Here is a 20,145-nt window from a genome sequence, read left to right as displayed (position 1 = left end):
TAACTTGTGCATCAATAACATGAGAGAACTTATGACTGTAAACTTCTCTCCTTGTGAAACCACATCTCACTCTTGTTCTCTTTCTCCTTTTTGGTCTCTCTAAAACTCAGCACTCAAATAAAGGAAATGTCTACATTTTAGTATATGTCAACATTACGCATGAGTCTAAACAATGATTTTTATTTCCAGGAACAGGGATTTACAAATCTATATTCAACTCTGCAACTGTTTCAACCACTGTGGAAAATCCCCCTCGTTCTTGGTAAAGGACAAAAGTTTTACTCAATATTCTCAAAAAAACGATACATTCAAATGCATATAAAACTAATCTCTGACTGGAAGGAACTATAAAATCATGTGCAAATGACTGCTGGCTTCTTTATAGAACTCACTATCCTGAGGCCGTCTTGAAACCATGCCATTCTGCAACCAAAGCTGGCACCAGCTGCTACTGAAACTCACCTTTGCACTGGGATCACTGTGGACGCTGTTCCTGGCCCTTCAGCTGGAGTCACCCTTGTCTACTCACCTAATCCACAGTAATCGCTGGTTGGAGTACAGGGATTATGACTTCGGCCCAGAGGGGGTGTGCAACTGCTCAGCAATCCAGGAGGGAAACACAGAGGCGCTGGAGGAAGCCAAACTATTAACCATCACAAAAGAGTTCCAGAAAAATATTCAGATCCCTGATGAGTATTACATTAAGGAAACCAAAGACTGTGGGTGTGTTGCTTTAAACTACAGAGCATCGCAGAACTATTCATAACCCTAGAACTTTTTCACACTTTGTTGCAATTTTATGACAGAAAAACATTGCGTAGAACGAGATTATGAATACACTTGTATTCAAATCCCCTAAGACCATTAAAGGACAGATTAATTTATATATAAGCAAAAAATGACACATAGACAAACTCTGTTTGCTAATAAAATAACTTCTGAAGACAATTGATTGTATTGGATTTTATTCATTGATAACTGAGCCACTCCTATGATCCATCTAAGCATAAATGTCATTTCTGAGGAAAGAAATGAGAAAACATTTTCCTTCTACTTCACAGTTATGCAGCACTTTGTATTGCTCTGTCACATAAAACCTCAATATGCTGGTTTGTGGTTGCATCGCAACAACATGTGAAACGTTTAAGGGCTTTGGATATTGCTGCAAAGATTTTTATTTCTTTTAGAAAATCAATCATTTCAGTGATACATAATGACTTTCAACATTGTTACAGGAAATTCAAGTCAAAGAGGAAATATATAACATTTTCCCTTAGCAAAGAAGAAGAAGACTTTCCTCTGGCTTATTCTATAGTTGTTCATCACAAAGTAAGTGCATTCTAACATTACATTTAATTATATATATTACATATAAATCTATATTCCTGACCTTACATGGATTGAGCTTGTGGGCTTATGGTTTCAAGTTCTCATTTCTGTTATTGTTGACTTTCTACTCATTGCTAATAATGGGAAAACATTTAAATATTACATCAGGTCAAAAGAAACAAACATTTTTATTTCTAAAATGTGAGCTTACTGAATACTATATTTAATACCTGCTTAAAGGTTTTGATTTTAAGAAGGTACTTTTGATCTGACAAATGAGCCTCATCCGAATCCCTTTCCAATCTTTTTTTCCCATCACATGAAATGAAACAGTATTTGAGTCAATGGCACAACAATGCAGAGAAGACACATATTGTGATGTTATTAAAATAAATAAAGAAAATGTAAGCAGGCACTTGCTTGTTCTGGAAAAAGTGACAGAGATTTTGTGATGTTTCTATTTCAAGGGTTTAAAACTGCTAGAAAACTGAACATGCATTTCCTCACAGGTCAATGTTTCACTCCTGTAGAAAGAAAAGGAACATAATTTTGTTTATCGTCATATTTTAGGTGCAGAACTTTGAGCGACTGCTACGAGCCATCTATGCACCTCAGAACATTTATTGTATTCATGTGGACAAAAAATCCCAGCCCTCTGTAATAGCTGCTATTAGCAGCATCGCTTCCTGTTTCCCCAATGTCTTCATGGCCAGAAAGGCTGAGACCGTGGTCTATGCTGGGTGGACTCGTGTCCAAGCTGACCTCAACTGCATGGCTGACCTTTATGAATACAGTGCAGAGTGGAAATACTTCATCAACCTGTGTGGACAAGACTTCCCTCTAAAAACCAATTTGGAAATGGTAAGAATACTGCGCTCACTGAAAGGCGGCAACAGCATGGAGTCCGAAGATATGTCTCAAGTTAAGAAGTGGAGGGTATCAACAGTTCACCATGTTGTTAATGGGATAATCAAGGTACATTTGGAAAGCATTTGTGGTTTGTGTTGAGACCTAATTATCAATACTTTATTAATTTTTATTTACTCTGCGTTTTCAGTCGACAGGAAAGTCAAAGAGTCCGCCTCCCTTCAACTTCCCCATTAAGTCAGGAAATGCCTATATCGTGGTAACTCGGGGCTACGTCCAGAGTGTTTTGAACGACACTCGAGTACAAGCTCTTATCGAATGGTTCAAAGACACCTACAGTCCTGATGAGTTCCTGTGGGCGACCATTCAACGAGTCCCCGGTGTGCCTGGCTCGACGAGACCCCACACTAAGTACGATCAAACGGACATGAATGCCATTGTACGACTAGTGAAATGGGCGTCGCATGAAGGATCACAGCATTCAGCAGTGTATCCTCCGTGTGAGGGCAGCCACATACGGTCAATTTGTGTATATGGAGCTGGGGATGTAAAATGGCTGCTGGAGAACCATCACCTATTTGCCAACAAATTTGACATGTACAAAGATCCCATTCCTGTCTTCTGCTTGGAGAATCATCTCAGACAGAAAGCTCTGGCTGAATCAGAAGGTGAAATTTTTTCTAGTCTTGATAGATGAGTTAAAACAAGATGATCTACTGGAACATATTTATGGTTGGAAAGTAAATTTTTATCTGTGGGGGGTGAAGACAGTGGAGGGGGGCAGGGGAGTTTATGAATACTTTGAGGCCACTGTGGTTCAGAGGTAGCAATTCATCCTGTAACCAGTGTGTAGAAGCCTAAATTCAGTTTTGTTCGTTCAGACCTTTAGGATAAATTAAATTTATATTTCTTATGATAATTTGTTTATTTGGATAAAAATGATTACTAGTTAAATCTCCAATGCATACAAATTTGTTACATTGGACTATACTAAAGCCGTCTTTTAAATTTGTATATCTAATTGCAGTTAAGGATTTTAGGGTGTGGCTAGGGAACAATAGTTGGGCAGTTGGAGTTTAGCCACACAGTTTGTTGACCTCTCTCTTTAGACTCTCTTATTTACTTTTTATTATTTTGTGGAAAAGTAACATTTGTACCGTTTTTATTTCTGAAGTAAACCGTTTAACTTTATCCAGTCTGGTTTTTTGTCGTTTCGTCATCAAGTGGATCGAATGGGAAAGACGGAGAGCGTCAAGCTTATGGCTTGTTATGGCCAGCTCTGTGTATTTCAGTCATGTTCTTCTTCTGCCTTGCCTGCTGGTGTTGGTCTGACTAAGGGCCTGGTGGCACTGACTGTATGCCAGCCATGCCTTCTAAATGTTCCACCCCTCTTAAATATTCTAAATAAATATGTAAATATTGAACAAAGCAGATTTCTGGTGAAGAATATAGCGTCTTTGAGTGCTGTTGGGTCGAGTCGGAACACCTTTCACTGGATATACACTGAGCAACTTGGCTCTTTTTGCATGTTGCTTATTTTTCTGGCAGTTCAGCTGAAGTATGACCTGCAGGTGAATCTTTGTCTTGTCAGAAAATGCTTTTGGATTGTTTAAAAATTAAGCTGAAGGCATCCCATTTAGTTTCTCAGTTGCTAATTTTATTTTGGTATGTTAATTATCTTGGTTGAGGAGTATCAAACAGCAAATTTAAATCTTTATTTTGATAACATGAACTCTGTTGGAAACACATCTTATCATGTGCTTCATCAGCCCAGCTATTCCTGAATATCGCACGCTCTACTTTGCCAATGCAAAAATCTAAACGTATCTTAATTTATGACGCTATTTTCATCAACGTTGCTTTTTTTTTTTTTACATCCTACATTCTTCAAAACAGGGCATGAACTTACTGTTTCCCCTCAAAAATCTGTTGATGATGCCCAGGAGTTTGACTAAATTGGGGAAACATTCATCATTGCATTTTGATATGTACAGAATATCCCAAGTAAAATTAAAATAAAACTTTTTTCATTAAGTGACTGAACAAATATTAAACATTTTAGATCTGAATGCTACTGTTTTGATCCATTTAGTATCACTGTTGAACGAATCTTTGAAAATTTTTTCACGGTTGTTTAAATTTTTATGACCTTTGAAGTTTTATGTGTACAATTTTTGTCATTTTTTTGTCCTTTCTAGATTAATAAAGCATTAAAAATGCCCAATTAAAGACATTTTAGTTTACTTCATGCCTTCTGAACTGCTGGGTTAGACTGCAGGATTTTCCCGAATGAAAAATGGAAAATATTTCCCAACATCGTAGATGGTCAATCCAGATAGTCAACTTTTGTAGGAATTGAAATCTTACTGGAAAATATTACATACAACCCATCTGACTTTTTGAGATGTTTTTTTCTTTAGTTTTTGCTTCATATTAAACATGACCACAAACATCCAGTGACTTTCTCTTAAAAAACTATTTTGAGCATCACTATTCCTTAAACTTGGCTAAATAGAGCAAACATTTTTGAAGAAAGAGTGACTACTCTGTTCTTGTTGCTTAGCATATGCAACTATTTCCTATTTCAAGAAATGGAAAAACAACTGACCTATAAAAGTCGGAAAACGTATTTTCCTTTTAACAAGTTTAACAAAACTCTTATGTTTTGGATGTACAACAATTTATAAATCTCTTTTCAATAAAAACAGAATAAATCTTGTGTTTTATTAAAATACTGTATGCTTAGTTTATTTGAGCAAATAAAAGTAAAAAAAATCACTACAAAAAACAAACAAAAAACCAAACCTTTTAACCTGTCATTGGCTACAGCAGGGATAGAGAAGATCCTTGAGATCATTGAGGTTCAGAATTTTTTTTTAAAAATTCTACTTTTTGTCAGAGTCATTTAGGTTGTTTTTCTAGTCATTATGATATGGAAAGAACAAATAAAAATGCTTGGTAATAAATCATTTTACCCAACCACTAGGAAAGAGTAAAAGAGCATCATGCTCTCTGACAAAATGACAACTGTATCACCCCCTACCCCCCAATACTGAAGAAACATAAAAAAGGAAAATTACCCAATAGAAGATTTAGAAAAAGATTGATCAAGTATCTCAATGACAAAATAGAAACATCTAGCTTCTTGTCACTGCGTGTTAATATAAATACTTCTGGAAAGTATTGGAAACAAATAAAACACGACAAGCTAATGGTCGGGAGGAAAATGTATTTAATGAAGTGCACAATTTTCTGATCTCTACAACAAATAAATATTATGTGCTGTGGAAAAAAAATAATTTCCAATCACTGTCAGGTTTATTTGTATATTGCATTGTACAGAGAGTTTGTAAGACAATCAATAATGAAGAGATTCCGAATGAAAAGCTCTGTCAGGCAGAGTCAACGCATGAGTTTTATACCAGGGTTAAGGGAAACAGTCTGGCTCCCATGTAGCTGCAGGAAAACAACTTCCAACCTTTGTGTAGCCCAAACCGGTTCTTTTGGTGAGAGTTCACAAGCATTTAATATAACAAGATCAGCAGATGTTAACTAATAATTATTTTCCCACCACATATGCCAGTTACATATTAACATTTATGAGTAAAAGCATACATTACTGAGTCTCCACCGTGGCTGTTATCTTTGCAAGAAGGAACACAAAGTACTTAAGTTTGTCACCCAATGATTCATCTTACACAAAGGTTGAACTTCGACTACACCTCACATTCATCATAATGAAGCCAGTCATAAAGCCATGTTCCCTTTGGTTTCACCATTAAGTGGATCGTTACAAACAGCTGATAGAAAACATGGAACACATTTGGAACATGGGAAAACTCCACTCCAATTGTTTTTCTCTGACAACCTTTTAATTTCACTACAGTGATTAAATTCTGCTGACCATATGGATGTTTTCACAGTGACACAGTGTAGCTGGAGGAAAGAACAGCTCATGTTATTAATAAACAAATCGAGTGTTGACTTACAAGTCTGCACACAGAAAAAAAAATCACAGCTTCTTACTCAACAAAACATCCTTCTCTTTGATGGGGTCAACCACCTCCACCTATCAACATCATGCAAGTGCAGGTCCCACTGCTTATAAAATAGTCCTAATGTTTAAGGCCAATTTATTGTTTTTTCAAAAGCCCATCGACTGAGACTGTAGTCTAAACAGATAAAACAGCTAGTCTCTGTTTAACAGTTAAGCAGAGACTTCTTAGAGATCTAACACAGCACAATACCCTGACGGTAGAGGGAGAGCAGAGGCTTTCTGCTAACGTTGAGTTCAAATTGCAACTGTGACTTCAGAAAATACACAATAGTATAAATACCTTTTAATATACAATGAAGAATAGCTGTAAATGTGTTAATTATATTTAAATAAACACAGGAAGAGATAGGGAACTTAGCTAAGTGATGTGAAAATGGGACAAAGCTTTCCTCCCTTTCAGCACAGTGACAGTCTCCACCATCTTTGAACCCTTTAATCAGAAACTCTCCACAAAGACGACGTGATCATACCATGTTAGCTTTGTGGCTCCATCCCCTCCGATTCACCAATAGTTGCAAGGCAACAACTATGTGCCGCACTAATCATGCTGCAAGCTTTCATACTCGGACATGCTGTGGCAGACAGTACAGCAAAATACAGGGAGAAACGAGGCAGCATCCAAGTGTCTTCTCAAACAGCTGATTTCCCTTTGTCCACTCTGAAGGAGACAGAAGACGAAAAGGAAGAGGAAAACATTTACTGCAGGGAAACCTTTCCTTTGGCTATGAATTTGAGACAAAATATACACTAAGTAGGATAAGGAAGCAAATGCTTTTAGTCAACTCATAAAATGATAAACTCCAAAGTCTCTGAGGCTCACATATGTCTGACGTTTACAATGAACCCTTGACTTTGATTTAATTCTCACCAGGGCAGCTTTAATGTTCTCCCATCCCTTTGGAAAAACAGAAGCTCGGTTTTTTATACAGTTCAAGCATATTTGCTTTCTTCATAAATGGTGGTCAGAACATGAAGCATTTATGAGTAATTTCCCTTTACCAACAAGCTTATGCTCCCTGCTAAATTTGTATGTGTTCTGCAGGTGTTTGGTTAGCTCAACAGAGGCGGGCTGATCCTGATCATGTTTCAGTGATGTTTAGTTTGTTGCTAAATGACGCTTTAGTGCTGCACAGATTTCCCACTTACATACTGTATGTCTTAAATATTTACTTGATAAGAGCGACTTACATGTCCTTGAGGATTTAATATTCTCATATTACATATTTTTCAAAGGAGAAGATTTGTTTGAAATGCAAAATAGTTTCTCAGTGGGACGAACACTGTTAGTTTTCTATTGTTTTTGACCCAGCTTTATTTTCCACAACTTTATACATGACCTGTCAGCTGTATTCCTAACCTTCCAGTTAGTCATTTTTCAGTTCCAGATATAAAAACGATCAAACTATTAAATTATTAACTGATACTCTGACTGATGTTCAAAGTACAAGCTAGTAAAAATCTTTTCGAAGGAATTTGTGTTTTTTTAGACACTGTAGCAACATCTTCACTAAAATAGGTTGTTTCAAACTGCAGCCTTAACAGTGGTACTTTTACAGTGTAGCATGTTGTGATGCTACTACTGATGATCATAATTAATAAGCAAAGCATAGATGAAAGTTAATGTGATCTGTAGCTGCTTCAACAGTAGGTCAGAAAGAGTTAGTAATGGTTAATGTTAACAAGAGATGAATAAAAATATCAGCACACATTCGTTTCATGCATTTTTTATTGCTGTTAAACAAGCGATGGCTTGTTCTATCTTCCAAGAGCCATTGTGCTTTTGTTCCTGTCTTGAATTCTTCCACAGAGCTTTTTCACTGAATATCTCTATATCTGATGAATACAAATGGTCAGCCGACATGACTTGCTAACATCTGTTTATCTTTTCTTTTCCTTGTGACATTTTCTGTTTTGACAGCAGTCTGTCTTTCTATAAGACCGGACGTCTAGACAATCTGGCTGACTGTAGATAATACTTGATAAACAAAAACGCATCTAGGACTTGTGTGTTTAGTAAAAATTTGATTAGCTAAATATTTTAGCCAATCAACCTCCGCTCACGATTCTCTAGTAGGCAAGTCTCATTTGTTATTGACCAATTTTATTTTTTACTCCCTTCATCAGTCCTAAAGTAAATGTAGTTAAGATGAAAGGCATAATGTTGATAGTTTTTTGGTAATACAAATCGATGGATCCCGATGAGAGCATTTTTTATTAGAAAATCACATGGAACAAATAAAATAAAGAAACAGACTGCGAGACAAAAAAAATGGATGCTAAGGGTTTAATTGAAATATTCAGTCTTGTAAAATAATAATCATTACTGGTACACACTGCAAGTTATTAGTAACTTTTTAAAAAAAAGTTATGGGGGAAAAAAGTGAAAATCTTGGTTATTTTATTTGTGAACAATAAACACCAGAATTAAAGTTACTCGACTGGAGTTAGTACACCTGGGAATCTTTACCATGTAGGAACTTATTATCTTATCAACCCCATAAAGTCAGCTAGTTCCTGGTTTGTACATTGGTCTTCTAAAGACAGAGTGAAGTTCTCAGAACCTGGAGGCAGACTTGCTTTGTATGCGCTACTAAATTTTACTATTATCGCACGCTAACAGATGCAACATGTGTGTCACATTTAAACGAACAGCGAGTTCAAAATTGATCATTCACATTGAAAGTCAGTCCCTCGACTAAGAGAAATATTAAAATGTAAAAAGCAGCTGATTTTGGGACGGATGCAGGAAAATCAAATGTTAATCTGAATTTGCTGGTTTTGGTTTTCACAAAACCAGCAGACTCAAATGAGCAGACTATTATCATGGAAACCTTTCACACAGTTATGTCCTGCAGTCATACCTATCAGTCAAATTTAGGCTTGCAGTTAAGATGTGCAAGATTGGAGCATGAGGCAATTTCCCTTTCAAAATATTCAAACAACCTGGTCCACATATACAGAGAGGCAACATGCGTTATTATTCTCTCACAATAGTTTTACGTAGTGCTGACAAAAACTCACTTTATGATGCTGGGAGGAATGTGGACGTACTCCATTGGGATTATTTCTCCGAGCTCCTGCAGGCTGTGAACATACTTGATCTTACTGCTGAACTTTGAGCTGTATAAAAACAGGAATCAAAAAGATTTCAGTGTAAGTCGATATCCAGTGGTGTACGGCGATATTCATTGTTGCATTTTATGTTCATATTGTGTGTAAGTAAATTGTGAGCTACAGTGAGACCTTATGAAGGGCCTGGTGAGTCCCAGCAGAGTTCGAATAAACCAGGACGGATGGACAATGATGAACATCTTTAGGTTTTTCTTCAGTCTGCAGCAAAACGAGAGAGAAAACTAAACATCATGAAGGATATTGAGACAAACATCTACTGTATGTCCATGCTCTCTGAAGATATTTTAAAGTTTTTCTGTGGACCGTGACTGCTTTTTGATACATTTTTTGTTTAAAACCTGACCATAACATATTGAGCGTATCTGCTAAAAAAAAAGTGAGGAAACTGGATCAGAGATGCATCAATCTTCACCTACTGTTTGCCAGGTTTTCAGTTTTGACTGTCAAAAATCGTGTTTTTCCTTAGAAAGACCTCAAACCTTCTCTTATAATCTTAAAATAGACAGCACCATCAATTTTTATCCTATTTCAATCTCAATTAGAGAAAAATGTTTTTTAAACTACAAAACATTCACTGGTAGACAACGACAATACTTATTAATTTACAGTGTTAGCTTGTGAGAAAACTTTACAAAAAACATAACCGCAGATCATTTAGTTGTCAATTACCTGAAAATTATCTGAAATTATTTTAAGATTTAAGTTAGGCTTGGCTCTTAAAAATGTCCGATATGTAATCAGGTCTTGTAGAAAATGAGAAAGCAAGCACTGGTGCAATGATTACCTTCGGTCTATCATCTGGTAGCACCTTTTCATCCAGGTGAAACCTGGCATTCTTCTGCGAGGAGTGGCTCCATTCAGGTACACAATCATGTAATCCTCTGCCACCATTAGCTCTAATGTACTTATTACATAGCTGCAAGAAGAAGGAAATCGGACCTGGATTTATCACGTTACCTTCATAACGATAAGAAAATAATGGTACATCATATCATGGCATTCTGGGTCTAACATTGTTAGTTTTAAATTAATGAGAAAACGCTTCTTCATTTCAGCATCACTTTCTAGGGCCAGTCCAAGATAATACCATACCAAACCCCAGTGAATTAATGTCAATGGTTTTGATATTAAATGTGGGCATCGTGGCTGCTCTGAATGTGTACATGAAATCGGGGAGATTGGAAAGTTCAACTTACAGAAAAAGGTTTTCCATGACATAGTTATAATTTTCACAGTCACTGTCTGGCAGGAAACAAGCTGCAAACACAATGATGGCATTCTTTTCAGCATAGTAACCTGCAGAAAAAGAAAGGGCACCACATCAGTTCTCAGTTTGCGTAAATTTGTTGAGCACCTTTTTTATTTCCATATTTATTAGCTCTGAAACAAAATGGACATTCATTGAGCAGACTTTTTAGTTTGAATAAATCATGTTGCAGTCGTACGTCAAAGTCAAAGAGGAACCGAAAACACAGGTGAAGCACTGAGAAGCAAATAAAAAGCTTCTCTTTATTTCCCCACATCAACCTAAATGGATAAAATTACAGAAAAGAAACTTAGGAAAAAAATACAGAGTTCAGTGACAAAATATACAAATACTGACATTAACTTAAACCAGAAAACGTAGAGGTCAGCATTTTTCCACATGAAGACATGAATCTACAAAACAAAGGGTGACGTTTTGCTTAACCTGTTTTGGAAAATTGTGAGACAATAAAATGAACAGAAGAGACAAGTCTTACACGGACAACTGATGCCAACCATTTGTGTTTCCATACCTCCATGGGAAATGACTTTCTTGTATGGTTGAATGCATTTCATATCAATGCGATGCTCCTGCTCTCCAATCACCACACTCCTCCACAGCCGGTCGTCTCCCTTTTCCTCTCCTCGACGCTCTGCTGCGGCATCACCCGACGCTGCTCCTGCACCCAAACCAGCCTCTTTTGACTCTGTCGTTGGTGACATTAATGATACGAGAGAAATATCAAATAAGGGAGAAACCTTAAAAACAGATACGGCTGTAAATCAATACTCCAAGCTCACAGAAAACTGTCCAATCCTGAAAATGAAAAGACTTTGATATAACTAAAGACCAGCCAAGACATGTTGAAATCTAAAAGTCACAGCACTCCACAAATATGGTCTTTATCAAAGAGTATCAGTTCTAAAAGTCTAAAAGTCACAGCACTCCACAAATATGGTCTTTATCAAAGAGTATCAGAAAGAAAGTTGTGGTTGATAGAGAATCACCAGAAGTCACATTTTTAGTAGGGGATGAGACCAAAACTGAACTTTCTAAAAAATATAAGCACCGCATATTACCATGGACTCACTTTTCCATTTGGCTTGTGGTGGTGGCAGCATCATGATGTGGGACTCCTTTCTTAAATTCTTTTTAATTTTTATTTACTTTTGCAGGGACGGGGAAGCTGAGCAACGTTTATAGGGAGATGGAGACAAACATAGAGCAATCCTGGAAGAAAACCTATGAGAGGCTGTGAAAGACTTCCACCTTTCAGTCCTAAACTTACAGCCAGAACAACAAATGAGTTTAGAGCAAAGCAAATTCCTGTGTTAGTCGTAGAGAAATTGTATATACAATTATGTTATCAAACATTTGCTTCTTTTGTTCATGCATCATGAATGTTGAATTGCTTTAACTATGTTTCTGAGTATGTTGAAGGAGGCCCTGCTGAAGGATGCAGACAGCCGGCGCCAGCTTGTTCTAATCAGACGGCTGCTGAGCAGAAGGACATCCTGTTCTTCATGTTTATAATAAGATAGGTTATAGCGTAATTAGCCTTATACAATCATACTGTTCATAGTAAATGTTCTAGTTTATCTTGTGAAACTGTGAATCACGTTTCAGCTGCAAATGTTTTGACAGAGCTGAAACGTGCATTGTAGGGAATGATTGAAATAAAAAGAGAGGGTGCGGCAGGATGTATTTTCAGAGCGGGTCGAGATTGTAACTGAGTACGTCTCTGTCCGTTCTCCTCGCGAGTAAAAAGAATCCAACTCTCTCTTGTCTTTCCTTGTGTCTGTATTTGATGTTCTAGTTGCATTCTGCAGCAAAACTTCACAACTGATGTTCACAGATACCATAAACCTACAGTTATTTTGCAAATATCTCAGTTTCCAGATGTGACAAGGTGGGAGACACATTCCACAAAAAGCTCTCAGCTGCAACTTCAAGAGAAGCTAATTATGTCAAGTATCTTAAAACCATATATAGTTTTGGTTGCACCTTACAAATCATCTCAATAACATTGTGTTGGTCTATCACATAAAATCCCAATTAAATAAATTGAGTACTTTGTGTTGCTTTGTGATAAATGTGAAATACTTTGAGGGGTATGAAAACTTTTGTAAGACCCTCAAGCGCCATATTTGCATTGAGTCTGGGCTTGTATCTTACCCTGGACATTCATTTTGAGTGAGTCTGCCTCATCAGGTGTGTCTATCCCATCTATGCTGGCATCCAGATCGTCTCCAGTGTCCAAGGCATCATCATCCGTGTCCAGAGCATCTTCTGAACGAAGAGACCCTTCACTGCGTTCCAGTGATGGGTTTATTGGCGGAGCCGACAGCTTCCTCCTGTGGTTTGATCCAGCTGAAGTGTCTGCTGAAGAGGAGGGATCTGTGCAACGATTTCAGTGGCATAGTTGGTATAGAAACATTCTTGAAAGGAACAGGAAGAGACAGAGATGCTAGTATGACACCCAGTCGGTTTATGAGCTTCTTTGATGTTTCCTGAACTGGAGAGCAGATGGGTCACCTGTCGGCTGACATCTGCCGCTCTTCCTTAGCGTCGCACTAAGACTGCGGGTTAAACAATTTAATCTGGTCGAATTTAATCTAGCCAAAGTAGAGTAGAAACTAAGCAAATATTGTTGCTTCACCTTCTCGTCCTCTGGACGTCTGACACCACCTGAACCTGCGGTCAACACTCTCCTCTTTCTGTGAACCACAAGGGTAGGCTTCGCTTCAATGTCTTTATTATTTAGCATCGTTTGTATAAAAAAAAAAAACAAAAAAAAAGGGTGCGCTTTAGTGGTTTAGTTTTGTGCCGATTTTTGCGCGTTGGAGAGGTGGTTGTGCTCTTGCAGGTCAGGTGCAGTGATAGTTTTGGACCCTCAGATGTCGACATTTCTTGTCGACATTGGCTGGTGTCAGCCAGCAGGTGACCCGTCAGCTGTTCAGTTAGCGAAACCATAAAAAGCTAATAAACCGGCGACCCACCAGAACCGCACACTGTAAAAAGCTCAGGCGGAACCTTAGAACTACGGGAGGTTCAAACTCCACTCATCATTTTTAGCTCACAGAAAAAGAAAACTGACCCATAAGATTTAGGCTTTGGCGTTACACACCTCACCAACTTAAAACTCTGAACTAAGAACGTCTGATCACAATATAGCAATTAACCATAGCTGTCCTTAGTGATAACTATTGTGAGTAGTCCCTAACAATAATATGATCAGGCAGCATGTAATCATATTTACATATATGAATTATTGTTGTAAAGAAAATTCATGTCTGTACGACGACAAATAGCCCTCTTATACGCTTCAAACGGTTTTCCAATACATCTCTCGGTTCCTGAACGGGAAGGAGTTGTTCGGACTGCTTTTTTCATATAAACTGACTGGGTGTCTCACAAAGATAGAATTATTTCTCCACCTCTCTGTCTCACACACATGACAGTTAGCAGAGGATTGATAACCATAGCAACGGAACACAAGAGGAGATTGGCTGCTGGTTAGGACTACAAATACGCATCACTGTAGTTCTAATTAACACTCAGTTAAAACAGAGGGCTGAGCTGCCATTTAGAGCTACTGGCTGTTTTGGCCAGTAAATAACAGATTTAACCCAAACACTGTTAGACATTGGATTAGTGTGGCCATTTAATATGAAGCTTATGGTTTTTTTTTTTTCAAAATAAAAGCCTCAATATCAGGCTAGAACTACTAGTCAGAACTACAACATGGCAGAACTGTCAGTTACTACAGAGGAGGACTGAGCTGGCCTTTAGAACTACTTGTGTTTTGGGCATTATTGAACTGATTTAACCCAATCACTGTTACACATGGGATTAGTTTCGCCTTTTGAAATGAAGCTTACTGAACATTTCAAAATAAAAGCTTTGACAATTTCTACATCATGTAATTGCTCTTTTTGGCTTTATGTGACTGGTTTATCCAAAGCACTGGTACACATTGGATTGGTGTGGCCATTTGATATGAAGCTTACTGAAAATTTCAAAATAAAAGCTTCAATACCCCCTCAAGTTAGTGCACCGCCATAGGCGGTGCAATAATATTAGCTTGCATTATCTTTTTCTTCTCTTGCTGTGCAAGGCAGTTCATTAGCATTAGCCTTTAAGCTTAAATAATCTATTAGCTACTTTTCTGACTTATTAGCCATATTTAGTATACTGAATGGAATAAGTCAATTATAGATAACATGCTAGTGATGCCCCGCATGCTGCTGATAGCATTCACACAAACATTAGCATTTTGGCTAATTTTACTTGATACACTTACTTCATCATACTGAATGGTACAAGTCCATGTTAGTTAACAACCTTATCATTCTCCTCATGCCATTGATTACATTGCAGCTTTCCTTAGCATTGATGCTAATTTTTAGCATCAGAACGCTGGGTCCAAACCGACAGGCACACTTTTACATCTCTTCAGGAATTTTCTAGTTTATCTTATGAAACCTTGAATCACGTTTCTGCTGCAAATGTTTTGACAGAGCTGAAACGTGCATTGTAGGGAATGATTGAAATAAAAAGAGAGGGTGCGGCAGGATGTATTTTCAGAGCGGGTCGAGATTGTAACTGAGTACGTCTCTGTCCGTTCTCCTTGCGAGTAAAAAGAATCTAACTCTCTCTTGTCTTTCCTTGTGTCTGTATTTGATGTTCTAGTTGCATTCTGCAGCAAAACTTCACAACTGATGTTCACAGATACCATAAACCTACAGTTATTTTGCAAATATCTCAGTTTCCAGATGTGACAAGGTGGGAGACACATTCCACAAAAAGCTCTCAGCTGCAACTTCAAGAGAAGCTAATTATGTCAAGTATCTTAAAACCATATATAGTTTTGGTTGCACCTTACAAATCATCTCAATAACATTGTGTTGGTCTATCACATAAAATCCCAATTAAATAAATTGAGTACTTTGTGTTGCTTTGTGATAAATGTGAAATACTTTGAGGGGTATGAAAACTTTTGTAAGACCCTCAAGCGCCATATTTGCATTGAGTCTGGGCTTGTATCTTACCCTGGACATTCATTTTGAGTGAGTCTGCCTCATCAGGTGTGTCTATCCCATCTATGCTGGCATCCAGATCGTCTCCAGTGTCCAAGGCATCATCATCCGTGTCCAGAGCATCTTCTGAATGAAGAGACCCTTCACTGCGTTCCAGTGATGGGTTTATTGGCGGAGCCGACAGCTTCCTCCTGTGGTTTGATCCAGCTGAAGTGTCTGCTGAAGAGGAGGGATCTGTGCAACGATTTCAGTGGCATAGTTGGTATAGAAACATTCTTGAAAGGAACAGGAAGAGACAGAGATGCTAGTATGACACCCAGTCGTAAGTGTAGACTGTTGGACAAACTCTGGAAAATAGATTAATTCTCATCTGGATTAAAACTTTTCATTCTGTCACTGTAATGCAATGTTTCTTTTTTTTTGTTGTGCATTTGTTAATATTATTGATATAATAATGAAGTGTGAAAGGGATCCAGATTTACATAATACCAAAATGTTCAGTCAAAGTGAAAAACATTTTCTTTATTTTTTATTTCCTGTCTGCCCTAAAAGTTATTTTCTTTATTTCAGTCTTTATTTCACATCAGGACTGATTCCCTTTTGAGGGCTTTTATTTTTGCCTTTTTCTGTACCATTAACCTCCTTTAACAACTAAAACACACACAGAAGATTTTGAGAAGTGAAAACAATACAAGTTTTGTTTTTCTGTTTTCGGTTTATTTACCTTCTCTGTCTTCCAGCTTCTCAGCTGCTTCTTCACTGGAGTCCATCTTCATCATCGTAGCTGCTTCACCTTCTCCCTGATGGGAGTTTCTGCTCAGAGGCAAAGAAATACAATAGTGAGCCATGACATAAACTATCATTGCTATGACCAATGCTACCAGAGGCACAACTACACACAGTAAAGGGCCAAACAAGGCAAAGACAATCATCTATCTCCAAAGCAAAAGAACAGAGCTGTTCCCATGACACTGAATAAAACAGAATCTGAAATCCATTCATTTGACTCAAGACATGAAGGATTACAGACGTGACAAAGCAGATGGAGAGAATCTGACCCGCTGCTTCATTCCCAGGCTGCACGTGTGGGCTGAGAACACAATACCATGCAGTGTTACCACCTCCCTCCAACTATAGCCCCTCTAATAGATTCTGATTAGCATACAGACCGCTAACAATGGAGAAAAGCACTACAGAGGTGCCTTGACACACAGAGATACACATGAAGACACATGCACAAGATAATTTTTTTTGTTTACAGAAATTTTGATTGTTACCTTTTTGTCATCACAGTGTCCTCCGAACCAGACTTTCCACAGTAGGTCACATGACTAGTTAATTAGGGGAAAGGCCTATTGTGCATGTATGCAAATAGACACACACACACAAGCGGTGCTAAACAGGGGAGGGTCATGCATCCCAAAGAGGGGGCGGGACATTATTCCAGCGTGGGACAAAATTAGCACAATACTGGAACTACTAATGGGAACAGTATGACCAGAGCACCCCCTAAACAAATACTTACCTAAAAACAGGCTTTATTTTAGCGCCCCATTAGAAAAAAACAGTATCTTAGGAAGGCGTAGCACAGTAGATTCATTGTCTTTTTCTACTACGTTTGTAATTTTTAGACCCTATCAAAAGAATTTTCAGAAGCTAGAGTAGTTGAAAAGAGTGTGCCGACATCGTGTAAAACTCCATGGATTTAAACTGGGATGTCACTCAACCTCATATGTGTGGGAGGGTAAACAAGCAAACACCTTTGCGAATGCAGCGTACCTGAAACGATGGAAACCTGTCACGAAACAAGGGCTCGGATAAAACCTCAAGGCATGAATATTGAAGGCTGTGCAGTGAATGTAAAGTGAATTATTTTCAGACTGTCATTTTTATGAAATGTTTTTGGAAAATTATATAAAAACTTGAAAGAAAATATTGAGGGCATGAGTACATTTTTCAATTATGGGGCCTTATCTGCAAAGATTCCAAATAAGAAGCAGTAAGCTGTGCAAAGAAAAAAAAATCTAATGTGCAATAAGTGGGTGTGTTGCACACGATCTACAAAGACTGACTGTGCAAATGATTAGAGGAACAGTGATGCAGACTGCAACAGAAAGGCATCATGCTGGAGGTATAATAATGATAGGAGTGATGCACAAAACTTTGCACAAAACAAGTAATGTTATAATTAAAATGCAACAATTTGTATTTTTTTTTTTAATTTAAGGCAGATTGTTTTTTTCACTTTCAACATAATTGTATTGGGTTATGGAATCAAAATCCAGAAATTGAACTTTTTTTCTGGAGCAACTCACCTTGACAGACGAAAGTGAACATATCCTTGTGATACATATCGAGCACGATCCTCTGTCGAGTGGTTTCCACCAGCTTCATATTGAGGGTCCTGGAGTTCGGAGCTGCTCGTGGGTTCTTCCACATACGTGTTGTCAGTGATGTAATGACATTTAAAATGCAGGCTTTGATGGGCGCTGGCTCCAGTTTGGTTCTCAATTTGCTCGGCTCTGAAATACTCGGCCTGCGCATCGGTTGTGAACTCAGCGTAAACATCTGAGGTGCTCGGAGGCCTTTCAGGCTTGGTTATCGCACAGGGTGGGTGAACATGCTGGTTTTCAGTTCTTTGGTCGATGTGGTGGTAGTTGTACCCATACTTGTTTTGAACAAGACTTGTGTTCAGATCAGATGCAGCATTTTCATTAATCGGCTGAGATGATGGCTGACACGTTCTGTCTTGGTGTCTTCTGTTACGGGGATAAGGGATCTGGGATCAGTGCAAATACATATGGGACACAGTGACACTCATTCAACAATACCTCACTTTAGTTTTAGGCAGTACTTCATACTTTATATCTAAATTATTTAAAACAATAATAATACCCAATTTGAAAACAAGGTGTGGTTAAAAGCTAATGAAACAATGTCACCTAGTTTAAAGACACTTTGGATGCATCTGTTTAACTAATAGAAATATTTCTAGAAATAAAATAACCACTTTTGCATTATACTGATTCTCTGCCATTAATTACAGAGTAACTAAAGAAGAAAAGAAAAGCATTTATCTTATTAGTTTTGTATTTTTCTTTCGAGAACTCAAATTATCTGTTGGAAAATAAAATAGATTTTTGTATTCATGTGTCAAGGATCTATAGTAGGGGTCTGTTTTTATATTTTTGCAACTTATTATCTTGCTCTTCATAAATACAAAAACAGATGCATGAAATTTCTGCAGTTATTAGAAAGATCTGTTGATGGCAGTACTGCACTGGAAAAAACAAAGCAATTGCCCTCAGAGACAACATTGACGGAGAGAGACACATGTATTAAACTTTTCTTATTTCTCTTTTCTGGGTCTCTTTTTAGCGTCTGACTTCTTTTGCCTGTGACATTTCCTTCAATCTTGATATTAAATCCTTAGGAATATCTCAGATTTTGATGTCCTGTTGGAGGACAGGACATCAAAATCGTTGTCCTTCTGCATCTGAGGAGGACAAGAAGACCTTCTGATGAAGTATAATCTGGGATGCTTTGTTTGGATCAAACTATAAAAGTGACAACGCATTAATGCTGAAGATTTAAATTAAAATCTAAATGCTACACTCTTTTTGTTTGGAAAATTGACATTGCGACAATAAATAAACACATTTGTATACATAATCAGAGTCCATTTCTTCAGGCCAACCTACAAAATCTTTGAAAGATGTAGTTTAGCTGACTGGTATGACAACATTGTCCTCTTTAAGATGTAAAAGTAGCCGGTCCCACATGATTTTATTCCATATCTAAGAGGTCATTTGGTTATAAAAACACCAAACCAGAAGTCGCCAATATAATTCATCCAATGATTCATGGAAACTAGGAATAAGGTGAATATACAGTATATCCCAACTATATAGAACTAGAATTAATTTTGGCATCACATGATATCTAAAAAAGAATGTATTGTATCATTGTTGAGAGTTGACACTATACTTGAAGTATATTTTCATAGTTTGTAATACTGTACTGCATCTCAGAAACTATTATCTAAACTGAGTGTGAGTATCTACAACTTCTGGTTGGCCACCAATATATTACACTTTCAAGGATAACTGCACATATTACTTTGGCAACACAGATAAACTTATATTTTGCAAAATAGAATTAGGGTTGGAGGAAAAACATGGTTATTTATTTTTCTTTTCCATTACAAATAAGGTCAAGAACTAAATTCAAGAATAAGTTGAGAAAAAAAGCTAAATTCTTTTCTGTCAAGACAAAAATATTGAGTATAAAGTGGAAATGAAATCTAGAAGAAAAGGTGGGATTCTGAAACTGTTGTGTTCTTTCTAACCCATATTTGTTCATATGTTAGCAGAAAAATGGTTTCTTGTTATTCAATCTTATTCTAAAGTATGAAGTTAGGAGCTTATATAAACAAGATCTGGCTGTCGTAGGTGTTGTGCCAGTGTCATTTTGAC

The 20,145-nt window shown here is 37.4% G+C and overlaps 2 protein-coding genes across 6 annotated transcripts in view; one reads left to right on the top strand and one right to left on the bottom strand.

The window, feature by feature from the left end:
- The first annotated feature begins 363 nt into the window (after window positions 1-363).
- On the top strand, window positions 364-3,455 carry LOC102217069 (beta-1,3-galactosyl-O-glycosyl-glycoprotein beta-1,6-N-acetylglucosaminyltransferase). The gene is given in 5 exon segments (XM_023344057.1): window positions 364-399; window positions 401-723; window positions 1,236-1,329; window positions 1,900-2,304; window positions 2,387-3,455. Coding segments are annotated over 5 exon segments (1,365 nt in total). The 3' UTR covers window positions 2,894-3,455.
- A 1,956-nt stretch (window positions 3,456-5,411) lies between these two features.
- Window positions 5,412-20,145, bottom strand: part of prune2 (prune homolog 2) — a 41,613-nt gene continuing 26,879 nt past the window's right edge. For 2 of the 5 annotated variants that reach the window (XM_023343724.1, XM_023343728.1), the window contains 10 exons: window positions 17,986-18,429; window positions 16,395-16,483; window positions 15,683-15,904; window positions 12,807-13,028; window positions 11,164-11,337; window positions 10,582-10,681; window positions 10,170-10,301; window positions 9,497-9,583; window positions 9,275-9,373; window positions 5,412-6,911 (listed from right to left, as the gene is read on the bottom strand). In XM_023343724.1, the coding sequence (XP_023199492.1) occupies window positions 6,884-6,911; window positions 9,275-9,373; window positions 9,497-9,583; window positions 10,170-10,301; window positions 10,582-10,681; window positions 11,164-11,337; window positions 12,807-13,028; window positions 15,683-15,904; window positions 16,395-16,483; window positions 17,986-18,429 (1,597 nt within the window). In that variant the 3' untranslated portion in view covers window positions 5,412-6,883. The remainder of the gene's footprint in view (window positions 6,912-9,274; window positions 9,374-9,496; window positions 9,584-10,169; window positions 10,302-10,581; window positions 10,682-11,163; window positions 11,338-12,806; window positions 13,029-15,682; window positions 15,905-16,394; window positions 16,484-17,985; window positions 18,430-20,145) is intronic. The other 3 variants (XM_023343725.1, XM_023343726.1, XM_023343727.1) reach the window with 3 other exon arrangements.

Source organism: Xiphophorus maculatus, chromosome 12 (genome assembly GCF_002775205.1).
Source record: "Xiphophorus maculatus strain JP 163 A chromosome 12, X_maculatus-5.0-male, whole genome shotgun sequence".
Lineage (NCBI taxonomy): Eukaryota > Metazoa > Chordata > Actinopteri > Cyprinodontiformes > Poeciliidae > Xiphophorus > Xiphophorus maculatus.
The sequence above is the reverse complement of the archived record's forward strand: the minus strand, read 5'-3'. Positions and strand labels throughout refer to the sequence as shown.